This window comes from Gadus morhua, chromosome 5, assembly GCF_902167405.1.
Source record: "Gadus morhua chromosome 5, gadMor3.0, whole genome shotgun sequence".
Classification (NCBI taxonomy): domain Eukaryota; kingdom Metazoa; phylum Chordata; class Actinopteri; order Gadiformes; family Gadidae; genus Gadus; species Gadus morhua.
The window spans coordinates 1,363,573-1,378,977 of NC_044052.1; the positions used below are offsets into that span (position 1 = coordinate 1,363,573).

At 41.2% G+C, this 15,405-nt stretch overlaps 1 protein-coding gene and 1 long non-coding RNA gene across 3 annotated transcripts; one reads left to right on the plus strand and one right to left on the minus strand.

Annotated features, from left to right (window-relative positions):
* Positions 1-727: 727 nt before the first annotated feature.
* LOC115543919 (glucosamine-6-phosphate isomerase 2) lies at positions 728-5,833 on the minus strand. 2 transcript variants are annotated; one of them, XM_030356600.1, is made up of 6 exons: positions 5,495-5,832; positions 5,042-5,143; positions 4,561-4,743; positions 3,753-3,937; positions 3,088-3,262; positions 728-1,293 (listed from the first exon to the last, which is right to left on the minus strand). In XM_030356600.1, the coding sequence occupies exons 1-6, from the start codon at positions 5,616-5,618 to the stop codon at positions 1,229-1,231; spliced, it is 834 nt and encodes a 277-aa protein (XP_030212460.1). In that variant the 5' UTR covers positions 5,619-5,832; the 3' UTR covers positions 728-1,228. The 2 variants fall into 2 exon arrangements, with proteins under 2 accessions (XP_030212460.1, XP_030212461.1); XM_030356601.1 differs by lacking the exon at positions 5,042-5,143 and having other exon boundaries at positions 5,495-5,833.
* A 39-nt stretch (positions 5,834-5,872) lies between these two features.
* Positions 5,873-10,618, plus strand: LOC115543920 (uncharacterized). The gene is made up of 3 exons (XR_003976775.1): positions 5,873-6,264; positions 8,723-8,811; positions 10,046-10,618. It is a non-coding gene; the product is annotated as an uncharacterized LOC115543920 (long non-coding RNA).
* The last annotated feature ends 4,787 nt before the right edge of the window (positions 10,619-15,405 follow it).

Consider the following 15,405-nt stretch of genomic DNA (forward strand, 5'->3'; position numbering starts at 1 on the left):
CCCGAAGTGTCTCCTGTGTGATAATTTAATGTGGCTCTCAGGCCCTGGTATGGGCAGTTGTATCTCTTGGTTCCTCCTAACGGGGGAGAGCTCTCAAAATGTCTCCTGTGTGATAAATTAATGTGGCTCCTGTTCTTGAGGATGACTGGTGCATTGTCTGAGTGTCTACCATTTGCCTGGATGGGGAAATGGGGCCTTCGGCTCCGGCCTTGACCTGACTACATTATCATGTTTGTGTTATGTGTTCGTTGGGTTAGAGCAAGAGTTGACTATATTGTAATGTGTCTGCCATGTGATGTGCTCATCAGGCTAGGGTAGGAGTTAGCTATATTTGTAATGTACATGTGATGTACTCAGCAGGTTATTTTTCCCAACAGATGCCATCCCCCCTCATCTCCCCTCAACTCGAGTGCTGCGTGTAGCTAGAAGCGTCTTAGAGTACCATATTAAGCGCTATATAAATTTAATTTATTATTATTATTATTATTATTATTATTATTATAGATCCGGTATGTTGCTGTAGTTTTTCTAACGTGACTGTTGATTGTTGCTAGACAGCAGGTGACAAAAACTACAACGTCTGCCAAGCAAAAAAATTAACGCCGTTAAATTGGTTTGTGTTAACGTCGTTAATGACGCCTTAAACTGCCAGCACTAATATATACTTTTACACCGTATTTAAAACAAGCCATTTTGAATTTTGCAACAAAATGATTAAAGGCATTTCTTAATAGCATTACGCAAAACCTGAATTTTTTATTTTTAAGCCATTCGCACACATTCTGGTTCTGCTCAGATACGAAAAAAATAAAAGAGTATTTGATTCTATCCCATCAGTAACTTTGTTGAACAAGTATATCTTGTATTGCAATGTTTTTATGCAAAGAAAAAATAAACCTTTACTATGGAATATTCACTAGAGTGGTTTGATGACAAATGCCTTTCGACCTTGTAACTTTTGAAAAACCGTAAGTACAATTAACAACTGTTGACTTGAATCAGAATAAGAAATACTAAAACTTACAAGTACAAACACATTTTTTTGTGACCGATTTTCATTTTATGTAAACATTAAAATGCTTTTCAGGCAAATTTGCCAAATACTATCTTAAACCAAACAGTCATTATTGAAGGTAAAGGGGACAATCGTGGTTGCTTGAAGAATTTCTGGATATGGTTCTTCTTTCCTTTTCAACATTTTGGTTGGTATTTATTCATCACTTTCACTTCAAGACAAATCGTTCTTCATGGTAAGCACTGGGTCCACAAGTTTATTATGAACATGCATTAAACCTGGTAAGAATCAAGGAGAAAATGTAGAAGGTGAATATAATAATATGAGGAAATTTCACAGAAACAGACACATAGGCCTACCAAAAGGGCCTGATACAACCTCAAACATCATGAATTAGTCGAGTACAATTATGTTTCTCTAAATGAATTGCTCAAACATTTTAATTCATCATTATAAAAAGTTAAAACATCCATCCAAAGTTAGTCTGCTGGTCATGGCAGCATCTTGGGCAAATTAACGAGATGTTTCCTAGCCAACGCAAACCAATATTTTGAGTGCCCCGGAAGGATATTTTAAATTACATTAAGTAATATTTAATCATTGTTGGTAAAAGCAAAATAAAATATTCTGTTGTGTCCCATTATTGGAATATAATGTTGTTTGGCCGTGGCAGCCTCATCACAAGCCCTGTCACACATGATGAATGTCCAATAACGAGACACCCTCTTGTTTTTTTCCTTAGATAATGCACTCCTATGGAACATTATTGACGAATCAAAATCAATTATTCACCTATGCTGCAGTATGAATTAAACTATTACAAATACCTTCAAAATTAAACTTGGTATATATATATCCTGTACCAAGGTAAATAATCTGACCCAACAATAAATAAATCTATCCATTAGAAGAAGACCACTTCCCCATCAGGTCACCTTACTGAGGGTAATGTAATGAGGATAATATAATGAGGGTAACGTAATGTAGTGAGGGTATTGTTATGTAATGAGGGTGTGTTATGTAGTGAGGTTAATGTTATAAGAGTAATTTAAAGCCTATTGGTAACTCTTTGTTGCATGGTCTGTGCATAACTGATGTAGATGCTGGTGTAGATATTGTGGTTTTTTTTCAGGAAATGCTTAATCACTAGCAAAAGTTTGGTTAGCACCGTCAGCTGGGCACTGCTGATTTGTAATGGTGTGTCCCAGTTCGCCAAGTTCTTACTCGTTACATGTTAAATTCCTGCAGCTAAGCTTGGATACATACATTTACATTCCCAATAAAGGCTTTTGATAACATGCCTCTGAAGTTTGACTTATTGCACCATTCCAATACTTATAGGGAACTAGTCATCATATCTTCCGCTCCATGAAACACATTTTAATGCTCAGTAGTACACATATATGGTTCTTTAATGTTTTTGCATTGTACTAATATGCATTCATTTTCAATGGGCATAAATGTGTCTGAAACAGGTGCACCCCAATTTCTCAACATTAGCATTATAGTCATTAGATGGCCTTTAGAAAAATGTTTTTTTGGGGGAAGTGGGGCAGTGTGCTATAGAGGTGTGCTGTGTGTGTCACTAATTCACGGATGGGATAAATGCAGAGACCAAATTCCTTGTATGTGTGAGCATACTTGGCAAAAAAGCTGATTGTAATTCTATAGGCCTTCACGGCCTAAGCTTTTGTCCGTAATGGCATTTTTTCCCCCTTGCATTACTCTGACTTTAATACTTTAAGTAGTTTTGAAACCAGTACTTCTATACTTTTACTTAAGTAAAAAGCTTGAGTTGATACTTCAACTTCTACAGAAGTATTTTAAAACGCTAGTATCTATACTTCTACTTGAGTAATGAATGTGAATTCTTTTGACACCTCTGCTCTTTGTTCATTGTGTCGCGTTCTTCTTTTCCCTTGGACTTAGTAGCAGGCATTTCCCTACCATAAGGGTAGGGAAACGCGGTGAGAAGCGAGCCGTAACTGAGCTGCGCCAAACCGCACCTTCACTACTCGACCAAGCCGCACCGAACCAAACAGTGAAAACGAGGCATAATGTTTCAGTCTCACCTTTAAAGTACTTGACGGTTTTGACGCGCAGCTCCAGTGTGGCGTCCTCGTCGCAGACAAAGATGGTGCGTGGATGCTGCTGGAAGGCTGAGACCGTCCACATGTGGTTCACCCCGTCCTCGATGGCTTTGTACAGCGCAAAAGCTTTGTGAGCACCCGTGATTACAATCATCACCTGAGCAACAAGGAAGTACAAATGTGACATCTAAAGCACCACTTGGCATCTTAAAATTCATAGAATTCCTTAAAATTCCTTGACAACGACATTATATATTTCTGGGATTTATAAAGTACCATCTTATGAAATTTCCTAGTCATAAAATCACATCGTACAACTGATATGTTCTCGAAATAAATACTGAGCTAGCCCGTACCTCCCAGTTTGTTCACAAGAATCGTACCATCTTCACTCCCAAACACCCCCCACCACCCAGCCAGCCCAGCTACGCTACTTCACATCACACAGTGGCACAGCCAGTAATAGAGTAGTTTTAATTCTGAAATTCTCCAACTAAGTGGGAGGGGCTCAATCTTATAAATTGCAACTTTAAATAATTACCAAATCCAAATATGTCACCCGAAGATTCAAGCTCCATATTTGGATAGCATTTAGATTCAATTCGGTGTTTGGGTAAATTTAGATGGTGGAAGAATAAGAGATTCACCTCTCGGGAATCCATGACAGTCCCAACCCCGACAGTTAGTGCCATGGTGGGCACCTTGGAGAGATCATGCCCGAAGAAGCGAGCGTTGGCCACTATGGTGTCCTTGGCCAGGGTCTTCACTCTGGTCCTCGATACAAGGCTTGAACCCGGCTCATTGAAGGCTATGTGGCCGTCCGGGCCAATGCCTGGACAAAATAACAGATACTCAAAAAAAAAAAAAAAAAAAGGTATTCATAGAATACACAGAAAAAGGGAAATCAAATTCTTACCATAAAATAAACCTAAGGCCTCTATTAGCATAATAATACAGCTAAAAGGAGCATTAGCACATATATTCATAGCATACATTATTGCAAATCCAATAACTTCTAAAATAATGAAATGCTATATCCATGATTGCATGGATTGCCCACATAATACATGCATGAATGGTTAAAGATTTTAACAGACCAAGAAAACACAGTTCAACACAATATAGAGCGTGGTTAAATGGAAAGACTGACAGCTGGTGGGTAGCACCAAATTAAACCAATCTCTGCCTAAACTGAACCATCTCTAACCAAATACCTTCACCTAACCATTCTCTTGCCCAACACCAACACCCATCATCTCTAGCATAATAACTAAATTGAACAATCTCTAACTCTTTCACCTTCCTTAACACCTCAAACTTTAACTCAACCATCATCCATCTCTCATACCTAAACGTCACAATTTTCTGACCATCTCTAACCTAATACTTTAATTTAACCATCTCTGCTGTGTACATGTTGTAAACACTGACCAACAAATAAAGAGCACTACCAACCTCCTACAAATAAATCTATTCCTCCGGCGTCAGCAATGTCTTTCTCAAAGACAGCACATTCTGCTTCAAGGTCTTGTGCATTTCCATCCAAGATGTGAGCATTTGCCGGGTCAATGTCAACATGCTTGAAGAAGTTATTCCACATGTATGAGTGGTAGCTCTCAGGGTGGGCGCGGGGCAGGCCTACAGAGGGGTGCATGTTAACCATCTAAGCGTCTTAGAGTACCATATTAAGCGCTATATAAATTTCATTTATTATTATTATTATTATTATTATTATTATTATTATTATTATTATTATTATCTTCTACACACTAGATGGCAGTACAAATGCATTCATTTTACTGCAGTTTGATTCAAATGTAACATAACGAACATCTGGACGCAAGTTTAATTTAAATTAAATAGCAAATGTTGATGTGTAGGCAATGTTATATTTTTATGTTACACATGGATGACACAGAAGAAGGCAATTACTCACCCACATATTCATCCATGTTGAAGGTTTTCACATATTTAAAAGAAAGATCCCCACTCTTGTGATATTCAATTAACTTTTTATAACAGGCATATGGAGTGCTTCCTAAAATAAAATGCCATAATTAAAAAAAACACATGACATGATTGACACATTTATATTTGTTACATCAAATGATGTGTAGGCTTATAGATTATTGTCATGCTGGTCATTCAACGAATGCCTCCTTCCATTGCATTATTTCATGAAGAAAGATGGCATCATGCAATTCCGTTATATAATACCAACATAGTTTTATTTAATCTGTGTATAGAGAGAGTGAGAGAGCGAGACAGACAGACAGACAGACAGACAGACAGACAGACAGACAGACAGACAGACAGACAGACAAGATAGACAAGATAGACTGATAGAAAGATAGCATGCCAGCAGTGTTTGTGTGTCTGTGTCCCTCACCTGTGGGCAGGCCCAGGGTGAAGTACCTTTGGGCTGTGGGTCTGAACGTGATGATTCTGTTCCGGATGTACTTGGCGGCCCACTCACTGGCCAGGTCGTAGTCCTCCAGGATCACCAGCCTCATGGTGGTCAACAGCAGATTAGACCTCAGATTAGTGACGGGTCACACCCCAAACAATGCGAAACTCTAGAGATTAAATTGACACGGCAGCAACGGACATAAAGTGATACCTCTGTATTATAAACAGTTAATCAGAAGAAACCCCAGTATCTGTTAATGTGTCCCAGATCAACTAAGTCTGGCTCACGTGATCGCTTCACGCAATTCACGTGATAATAGAACGGTGTGGTCACGTGATTACAGAACGGCGTGGTCACGTGACTATAGAACGGTGTGGTCACGTGTATGGAAGAAATGGCGCGTTCGCATTGCTGGACATTATGGGGAAAACATTTTGGCGACGTTGGAATGTGCGCGTGAACGACACCTCATGACGCTGTTATGATTCTGCTTCCGTTCAGCAACTCGGGCCAAATTTTGAGGTGCGTTCACTCTCCTGGTGATAACGAGACGGCTCGCCAGTGATGACGCTCACGCTTAAAAGGCCTGAAGGCCTAAATACACCGGCGCCGCAGCGCAGCGGTGCGCATTTTACGCGCGTCAAAAGCCGCCCCTAGCACCAACAGGAGGAGGCGCGACGGCCGCGCTGCAGTATAAAAGCAGGAAGTCACCTGTCAATCAACCGCAACAAAGAGACGAAACGCAATGAGTGAGTAGCCTATGGTAATCTAGTTTATTTATTTTCTATATTTTTGGCTGAATAATTTGAAAAATGTATAATCTGTGCAGTGAAAGTATGTAAAGACTACCAACTTAGTTTGTAGGGCACTTTATCGTTTTATTTGCTGTCATTTCTTATTTATTTTATATTTTGCAATTATTCATCTACTGCATCAATAATCTCAATAAGTGCAGGACCTTCTATTAAGCCTTTTTAGTAGCCTATATAGTGCAGCAGTGTTCATTTCGTTAACGAAAAATATGACGAAAAATGTTCGTCAACAACCTTTTTTCCGTGACTAAGATGAGACGTTGACGAGCTAAAATAGATCTGTGATAATAAAAACGATGACGAAATGTCATTTTGTTTTCGTTGACGAGACGAGACAGGACGAAAATGTTATTGGTGTGCTATTTGGACATTCAAAATGCACGATATTTTCCAATCAGTACACTCCCGTAAGGTTCTTATGCAACTGTTCACTCCTCCAGTAAATAGGACGGACCTTAGCTACGACTTGGCAACGGGAGGTATGGTCCACTCAGCTATGAGCTAACGTTATGCATTGTACATGATTCGAAATTCTTCCCAGCTTTTATTCCACAGATACTAGGGTCTATAGCATATAACCGCGTTGTCTGATTACAGTTTAATTCATTTTCCACAATTTACCGGCTCTCGTTTTGAAGAAAATCACCACGCCATTCGTTTCAATGGAAATCGCCACGGTCTATACTTCAACATAAGGTGGACTTTGAAATTCGTCCCAGCCTTTATACCCAAGATACTATAGGGTTTATAGCATATAACCGCGTTTTCTGATTACAGTTTAATGCATTTTTCACAATTTACCAGCTATCGTTTTGAAGGCTGAACAGACAAGAGTACTAAAGTGTGAGGTCACGTTTCGAGAGCAACAGATTTTCGGTTCTACACAAACCAAATTAACAAGGGGAAATCCTATGCCACACAAACCTTTTATAGAAAAGGAACAATCTTTTTGCGAATTGATTTGTGAGTTTGCTTTACCAATGATGTAAGTAATATTGAGAATAGATTGTCTTCATATTAAAAAAAAAACTAAACTAAACTAACGTTTACAAACTTTTCCTTTTAATACCCCAGGGGAATACATGAATGCCTCGACATTTTTCGATTGGTAGTGATTTTCACCTCTTGAAATTGATTTATTTTAATTTTGAAAGAAACAACACATGGAAGCAATGGAGAACGCCATCTCTCGTTTGGTTGTTTAGAACTGAAAATCCGGTTGCCAGGACAACGTAACGTTTTCACTTTAGTACTCTATTTGAGTGGAACAACTTAGCAGGTGTCCATATAGCCTATATAGGGTTAGCCTAATTGAACTAGTTTAAAAAGAGAAAACATTTTGACTAAAAGTTGACTAAAATGTAAGGACTTTTCGTCGACTAAAACTAGACTAAAACTACAAAGGAAAACAATGACTAAAATGTGACTAAATATACTAAGCATTTTCATCAAAAGACTAAGACTAAATCTAAAATAGCTGACAAAATTAACACTGGTTTGTGTGGCATAGGATTTCCCCTTGTTAATTTGGTTTGTGTAGAACCGAAAATCTGTTGCTCTCGAAACGTGACCTCACACTTTAGTACTCTTGTCTGTTCAGCCTTCAAAACGATAGCTGGTAAATTGTAAAAAATGCATTAAACTGTAATCAGAAAACGCGGTTATATGCTATAAACCCTATAGTATCTTGGGTATAAAGGCTGGGACGAATTTCAAAGTCCACCTTATGTTGAAGTATAGACCGTGGCGATTCCCATTGAAACGAATGGCGCAACGATTTTCTTCAAAACGAGAGCCGGTAAATTGTGAAAAATGAATTAAACTGTAATCAGACAACGCGGTTATATGCTATAGACCCTAGTATCTGTGGAATAAAAGCTGGGAAGAATTTCGAATCATGTGCAATGCATAACGTTAGCTCATAGCTGAGTGGACCATACCTCCCGTTGCCAAGTCGTAGCTAAGGTCCGTCCTATTTACTGGAGGAGTGAACAGTTGCATAAGAACCTTACGGGAGTGCACTGATTGGAAAATATCGTGCATTTTGAATGTCCAAATAGCACACCAATAACATTTTCGTCCTGTCTCGTCTCGTCAACGAAAACAAAATCACATTTTGTCATCGTTTTTATTATCACAGATCTATTTTTAGCTCGTCAACGTCTCGTCTTAGTCACGGAAAAAAGGTCGTTGACGAACATTCTTCGTCATATTTTTCGTTAACGAAATTAACACTGACACAAACCTTTTATAGAAAAGGAACAATCTTTTTGCGAATTGATTTGTGAGTTTGCTTTACCAGTGATGTAAGTAATATTGAGAATAGATTGTCTTCATATTAAAAAAAAAACTAAACTAAACTAACGTTTACAAACTTTTCCTTTTAATACCCCAGGGCAGGGATGGGCAACTTTCATGATAAAGAGGGCCACATTTTTTATCATAACCATCGGAGGGCCACATGACTGCACACTTCAACTAAACGTGAGCTGAGAGAAGCTACATAATTTTGAATTTGGTAGATGATTTCCTGTATTCTGGTGCATTTTGGCGATGACCACTACCTAAAAAATCGTCCAGAATCATAACCTATGTACGGTATGTTAATTGAACCAACATACATTAATTTCATGTTTTCCATGCTCAAACAGCCACATGAATGGTCAGTATTTTTTTCAGTGCAAAGGGCTCACATACATCATCATTCAATGAAGTCAAAAAACTGGAAAACAGTGGCCCAACATTAAGTGCAACAACTCAATGAACTCAAACCCAACAAGCAGTTGTAGTAGTTGTAGTGGCGACTTAAGTGGATATCTTTAATGACTGATATCGCTTCTAAGCAAACTAGACGCATGGGTTTGCCTTTGAATTCTATGAATTCTTCTCATCTTTCTTGAACGAGTTTTCTGAAACTCGATCAATTATTATTATTATTATAATATATATATATTTTTTTTTTTTTATGTGCGGGCTGAGTGGGCATGCGGGTCGCGGGCCGCATGCCCGCGGGTCGCGGGCCGCATGCGGCCCGTGGGCCGCCAGTTGCCCATCCCTGCCCCAGGGGAATACATGAACGCCTCGACATTTTTCGATTGGTAGTGATTTTCACCACTTGAAATTGATTTATTTTAATTTTGAAAGAAACAACACATGGAAGCAATGGAGAACGCCATCTCTCGTTTGGTTGTTTAGAACTGAAAATCCGGTTGCCAGGACAACGTAACGTTTTCACTTTAGTACTCTATTTGAGTGGAACAACTTAGCAGGTGTCCATATAGCCTATATAGGGTTAGCCTAATTGAACTAGTTTAAAAAGAGAAAACATTTTGACTAAAAGTTGACTAAAATGTAAGGACTTTTCGTTGACTAAAACTAGACTAAAACTACAAAGGAAAACACTAAAATGTGACTAAATATACTAAGCATTTTCGTCAAAGACTAAGACTAAATCTAAAATAGCTGACAAAATTAACACTGTAGTGCAGTCACCTTTTCAGGCCAATTGTTATTGTGTGTATTTATTGTATTGAGCTACTGGATTGCTGGATGGAAACATGACTTTATTGGTCCCCATTGGGACCAATAAGGTAGCTATCTATCTATCCATCTATATAGCCTTAACATAGCCACACATTTACCTGTATGCATCCAGTAGTTATCCATTTTAATTGAACACAAGTTATTTCACATTTTATTGAGTTTTTTATTTCAACAGAACAATTGTTGCGGGTGGTTTCCCTTCTTCTGCTGCGCCGTAAGCGGGCAAGGAGAAGACGAAGGGTTTGGGTGCACCCCATCAATGAACGGAGACAAGAACAGGGGGTATACCACAATCTGGTCCAGGAGCTCCGTGCAGAGGCACCGCCAATATTTCAATTCGCCACTAGGAAGTGTGCAATGGCAGAACCGTATGGTGTAACCTATAGCCATGATGACCTATAATTTAGTTATATCACTCTCTGGTATACTCTTTTGCATATATATATATATATATATATATATATATATATATATATATATATACGCATATATTTTATCCCTCTGGATAAATACAGTGATGTTATTGCTGTGCTGGACTCAGTAGCCAGTCTATTTTATTTGAGTGCTCGAGACACTTAATGTTATTTTTCCTTAAACCCAGAGAGACAGTTAATACATGACAAGGCATTAACTTTGCCTGTGTTTCCTTTTACTTAGCCTATCTATTTTATTGTATTGTATATTTATTGTATTTCTATGTGAAGCACTTTGAGTCTGCTTCATGTATTAAAAGTGCTATATAAATGAAGTTGCCTTGCCTTAAATAAAAATATATATATTACAAGTAATCTGGTTTCTACCTACATGGTGTGATTATGTGTGACTTAATTTTGTCTATTTCCCATTATGGTTAATGGTTTGGGTACTTAGTCCACCATTGTTGATTTCTCACCTGAAGAGCCAATCTCCAGAGCTATGGCTCGCCAGGCAATGTCCTTTTTGGAGTTGTCTTTGTAATGACGGGAACTTTGGTCCTAGAATTAGACATATTTTTCCACCTCGACGACCAGTCTCTCATCGTGCATTCTCGGAATTGTTCCTCACAAACGAAAGAGGGCGACATCCAGCGGTGAGGGGTAGATATGGAAGTGCCTAATGCCGCTTTTCCACCGCACATGTAGCTCGACTCGACACGACACGACTCGACACGACTCGACACGGTAGCAGCGCGGGTCCTTTTCCACCGCAAATAGTACCTCCGGGACGTGGGCGGGGTCGGCTGCGCGAAAGGGCCGTGACGTATTTTTGTACGCGACCCAAACAACACCTACGTAACCCACACATGGACAGAACCCACATAACAACAATGGAGAACATCGATGCGATGGTATTCGTGTTCGTATTATTAGCTGGCATGTTGAAGAAGTGGAATATGTTGGCTGCGGCGCTGCTATGGCTGTTACCAGCATGGTTGCCATGTCGCTCTCGTGACTTCGTCACACTCTCTGGCCAATCAGTGGCCGGCCGTCTGCCGACGTCACCTTTTAGCATCGGCTCAGCCGCTTGGAACCTAGAGCGAGGCGGTACTAGAAAAAGCAGCCACTTCAGGTACCAGATACCATGTTTTCGCGGTGGAAACGCAAAAAAGGCGAGCTGAGTCGAGTCGAGTCGAGTCGTGTCGAGCTGGTACCATGCAGTGGAAAAGCGGCATAAGGGACCCGGGATGTACAAACCCGCTTTTACAAAGCGCTTTTTCAGGGGCGGCGACGCTAGGGAATAGAACATTGGCTCGAAAACTAGTTGGGCGGCGCGGCGCGGAATGCTGCCGCGCAGCTAGTCGGTGCCAGTGTGGGCTAGTACACCCGGAATAATGGGGGCAGACTTTTTTACGCGCCGCTTCGGCGCCGGTGTATTTAGGCCTCAATTCTATTTTTGTCGCGAGCCGCTGCTAAACCGCGTCAATTTCGACAGAGCAGGTCGAGCCGGGCAGGAAGTGAAAAGTAAAAGCCATAGAGCATCCGGTCAATTTTCAAAATAAAACACAATACTCAGCTCATGTAACTTCACATCAACATTATTACGTCATGACCGGTCGCACCAGAGGCCTGTTTCAGGTAGCTGGTTTAACATACTCTGAGTTTAATCCTGCGCTCTGAGTTGGTTGACTCAGAGTTCTGGGTTGAAAAGCAACTCTGGGTTTTCGGTTTCAGAACAGGCGATCAGCGTTGGCTTAATCAACTCGGGGTGTGTTCACGCTGGGTTGAGGGCGTGCCTGTTGACTATAAAGAGCCAGCATCAATGGATCTCTGATAACATGATCAAACATGGACCAAAAGCGGAGATCCACTTACTTTTTCCCACGGAATTGGAAATTCTAATGAACGCCTATGCCGAGCAGTTACCCCTGCTAGAGCGAGAGCGCCAACTCGCGCTCTCGCGGCAGCGAGAGCGCGAGAGATTGTTTGGCATGAAATAGCTGAACAAGTCAATGCCTGTGTAAAATAAATTAGTAAAATAAAATAAGAGGATAGTTTAATATCTTCCACTCATTCAATATGTATATTGTGTGTATGTGTGTGTGTCAATTTACGCAACCCCAAGTTGCCCCAAGAGGACTTGGCAGCAAATGAAGATGAAGTACAAAAATATAGTTCAAAAATGTAAACTAATGTTTAATTGAAATCAAATCAATTGTGCTGTTTTGCCTGCTCTACCTAATTTAACAGCTATTTTCAACATGTGATGGGCCTATATTTAAGCAGTAAATGTAAGTAGTACATTTCCCAGCCACCCCAACACTGCCAATAGTTAATAGGATTTAGAAATATTAGAAGGCTACACCTAGGCCAAATGCATTACATATATATATATATATATATATATATATACATGTCTTCAAAATAGTGCTTACTGAATTTTAGGGTAACATTTTCCTCCATGTTAGCAAATCTAAAAAAAGCAGAGGCCCGGAAGACTGGAGGGGGTCCACCTCTGCAGCCCTCACAGAGGCTGAGGGGATGGCCCTCAGCGAACAGAGTATGCGTCCTGTGGCTGAGGGCATCCCTGGGGGGAGCTCCTCTGACCCCCCCCCCTCACCCTCCAGGATAGAAATGCCTTTATAAGAGGTTGGTTATTCAAAATAATTAAATATGTACACGCAACACAGCACGTTACAAATTAGATGGGGCAATATTCTGGCTCAAGTAATCATTTCACTGTCTAATCATCTTCTTCCAGTTACTGATGGCGTCATCGCCCTAGGCTACTTGAACCAGATGCCCTCACCAACCTTCATGCAATTGTAACAATTCAAAAGATGCAAAAGGATGCTTTGGAGATCCAAATTTTGGAACATAAGTTAAAGGTGGGTGAGGTGGAAACTGGGATACTGTTCCCTGCTCTAAAAACATACCCAATATGAATGACTTTGTGCTTTCAGGAAATAAAGAAATCCTCATAAAAAGTAGATTGTCTTTATTAGAACACGGGCTGTGGTGGGACGAGTTATTTTGTTGAACAGTTTACTCAAAGGGTTTTACTTCAGTGAACATTGCATACGATTATGCTGAGCATGTGCGTGTAGAGAAGAACAGGATCTGGTTAAAAGCAGTACCAGGGACTTTTCTGCCTTGCATTCTTAAAATGAGTTTCTTGACTTGCAGCAGTTATAGGTCCGTGGTTAGTCAGCTACTCTGATCATCGGAAAGCCACAACGTTAAAGTGACTGTAGTAGCCTACAGAGCGGGTGGGATGCACGGGGCAGATCATTCTACTCATGCGTTAATTGCGTCAAAAAACTTAAACTTAAAGGCCCACTATGCAACTTTTTTAGCCAAAATTACATTAAGTATGCAGGTTGAGAGTTATGCTGATGGTTCTGCATCCATTTCTGGGTCGATTGGTGGGTGTGTCATTTACCCATGTCGCCTCTCCAGTGAAAAAGCGCATATGCAACTTGATCTGTTCGGACCGACACAATCCGGATGTGACGCAGCGGAAGTATCCTCGAAAATGTAGTCAGATTGTAGTTTCGAAAATGCTTTACGGCACAGACACACACCCAAACATGGCACCCGCGTTGGATAACGCGAGTAACGCGCCTAACCTGACGCTTGATCATTGTGTGTCACAAAAATGGTTCAACGCGCCTGTGGCTGCGCTAGAGTCCGAGGTAGGAAACCCAAACGCCGCCGTGTTTGGGTGCATGATAGAGTTTAGATCGGGTTAGATTAAATAATCTCGGATATAAATAACGATCTCATCTCATCTCCTCGTCATCCGTTTATCCGGGGTCGGGTCGCGGGGGGAGCAGCTCAAGCAGGGGGCTCCAGACTTCCCTTTCCCGGGCCACATTGACCAGCTCTGACGGGGGGATCCCGGGGCGTTCCCAGGCCAGTGTTGAGATATAATCTCTCCACCTAGTCCAGGGTCTTCCCCGAGGTCTCCTCCCCAATGGACGTGCCTGAAACACCTCCCAATGGAGGCGCCCAGTGGGCATCCTTGCCAGATGCCCGAACCACCTCAGCTGACTCCTTTCTAAGTAAAGGAGGAGCGGCTCTAATCCGAGTTCCTCACGGATGACTGAGCTTCTCACCCTATCCCGAGACGCCAGCCACCCTTCTGAGAAAACTCATCTCGGCCGCTTGTACCCGCGATCTCGTCCTTTCGGCCATCACCCAACCCTCATGACCATAGGTGAGGATAGGAACGAAGATCGACCGGTAGATCGAGAGCTTTGCCTTGCGGCTCAGCTCTCTTTTCGTAACAACGGTGCGGTAAAGCGAACGCAATACCGCCCCCGCTGCTCCGATTCTCCGGCCAATCTCACGCTCCATAGTACCCTCACTCGAGAACAAGACCCCGAGGTACTTGAACTCCTTCACTTGGGCTAAGGACTCATAAATAACGATAATCGGGTTAAATAACTTCACATGGTGTGTCTGGTGTGTTTCCAGCATTCGTAGTGTTGATCAGCAGAGAAATAGTCCGCCAAGACGTTGAGGTTGCTTAGCAACCAGATTCTGTCCATGCAAGTGAACGGAGCGTTCACTCTTCGTCATAACTATCAAACCAAACATCCTTCACATTCACCGAGCGAACATTATGAAAGTAAAATGCACATTTCTCGCTAAAAATGTTTCCATAAACGCATTTAATGGCGTAACTATGTTACTATTTCCACCACCAGAATAAAGAAAGATGTCGGCCGTATGCTTCTGTGCAAGGGTCACTACTCTCTGTCGGTGATGTCGGGTCAAGCTCCACGCTGATTGGCTATCGTGGCTAAGCGTCACGCGTTGGAGCGTTGAAAGTTCTGAACTCCGGGCGTTGGTGCTTTACGGCACAGACCCCCAAACGCGGAACCGGCTCGATATAAACACAAGTAACTAAGGGATTGTTATATTCATCATAGATCAGCCGACTAAAAAGAGACAGAGAAACCCAATGTCGGAGGAACAGAAGAAGAGAAAAGGGAGACTGACCGACAGAGAGGCCAGACACGAGTAAACGTTGAGCAAGCTTTTCAGGAATAGCGTGAACTGAAAGAAAAAGAAGACTGCAAATCAGACGCCGACTCGGCCGTGTTGCTTTTGA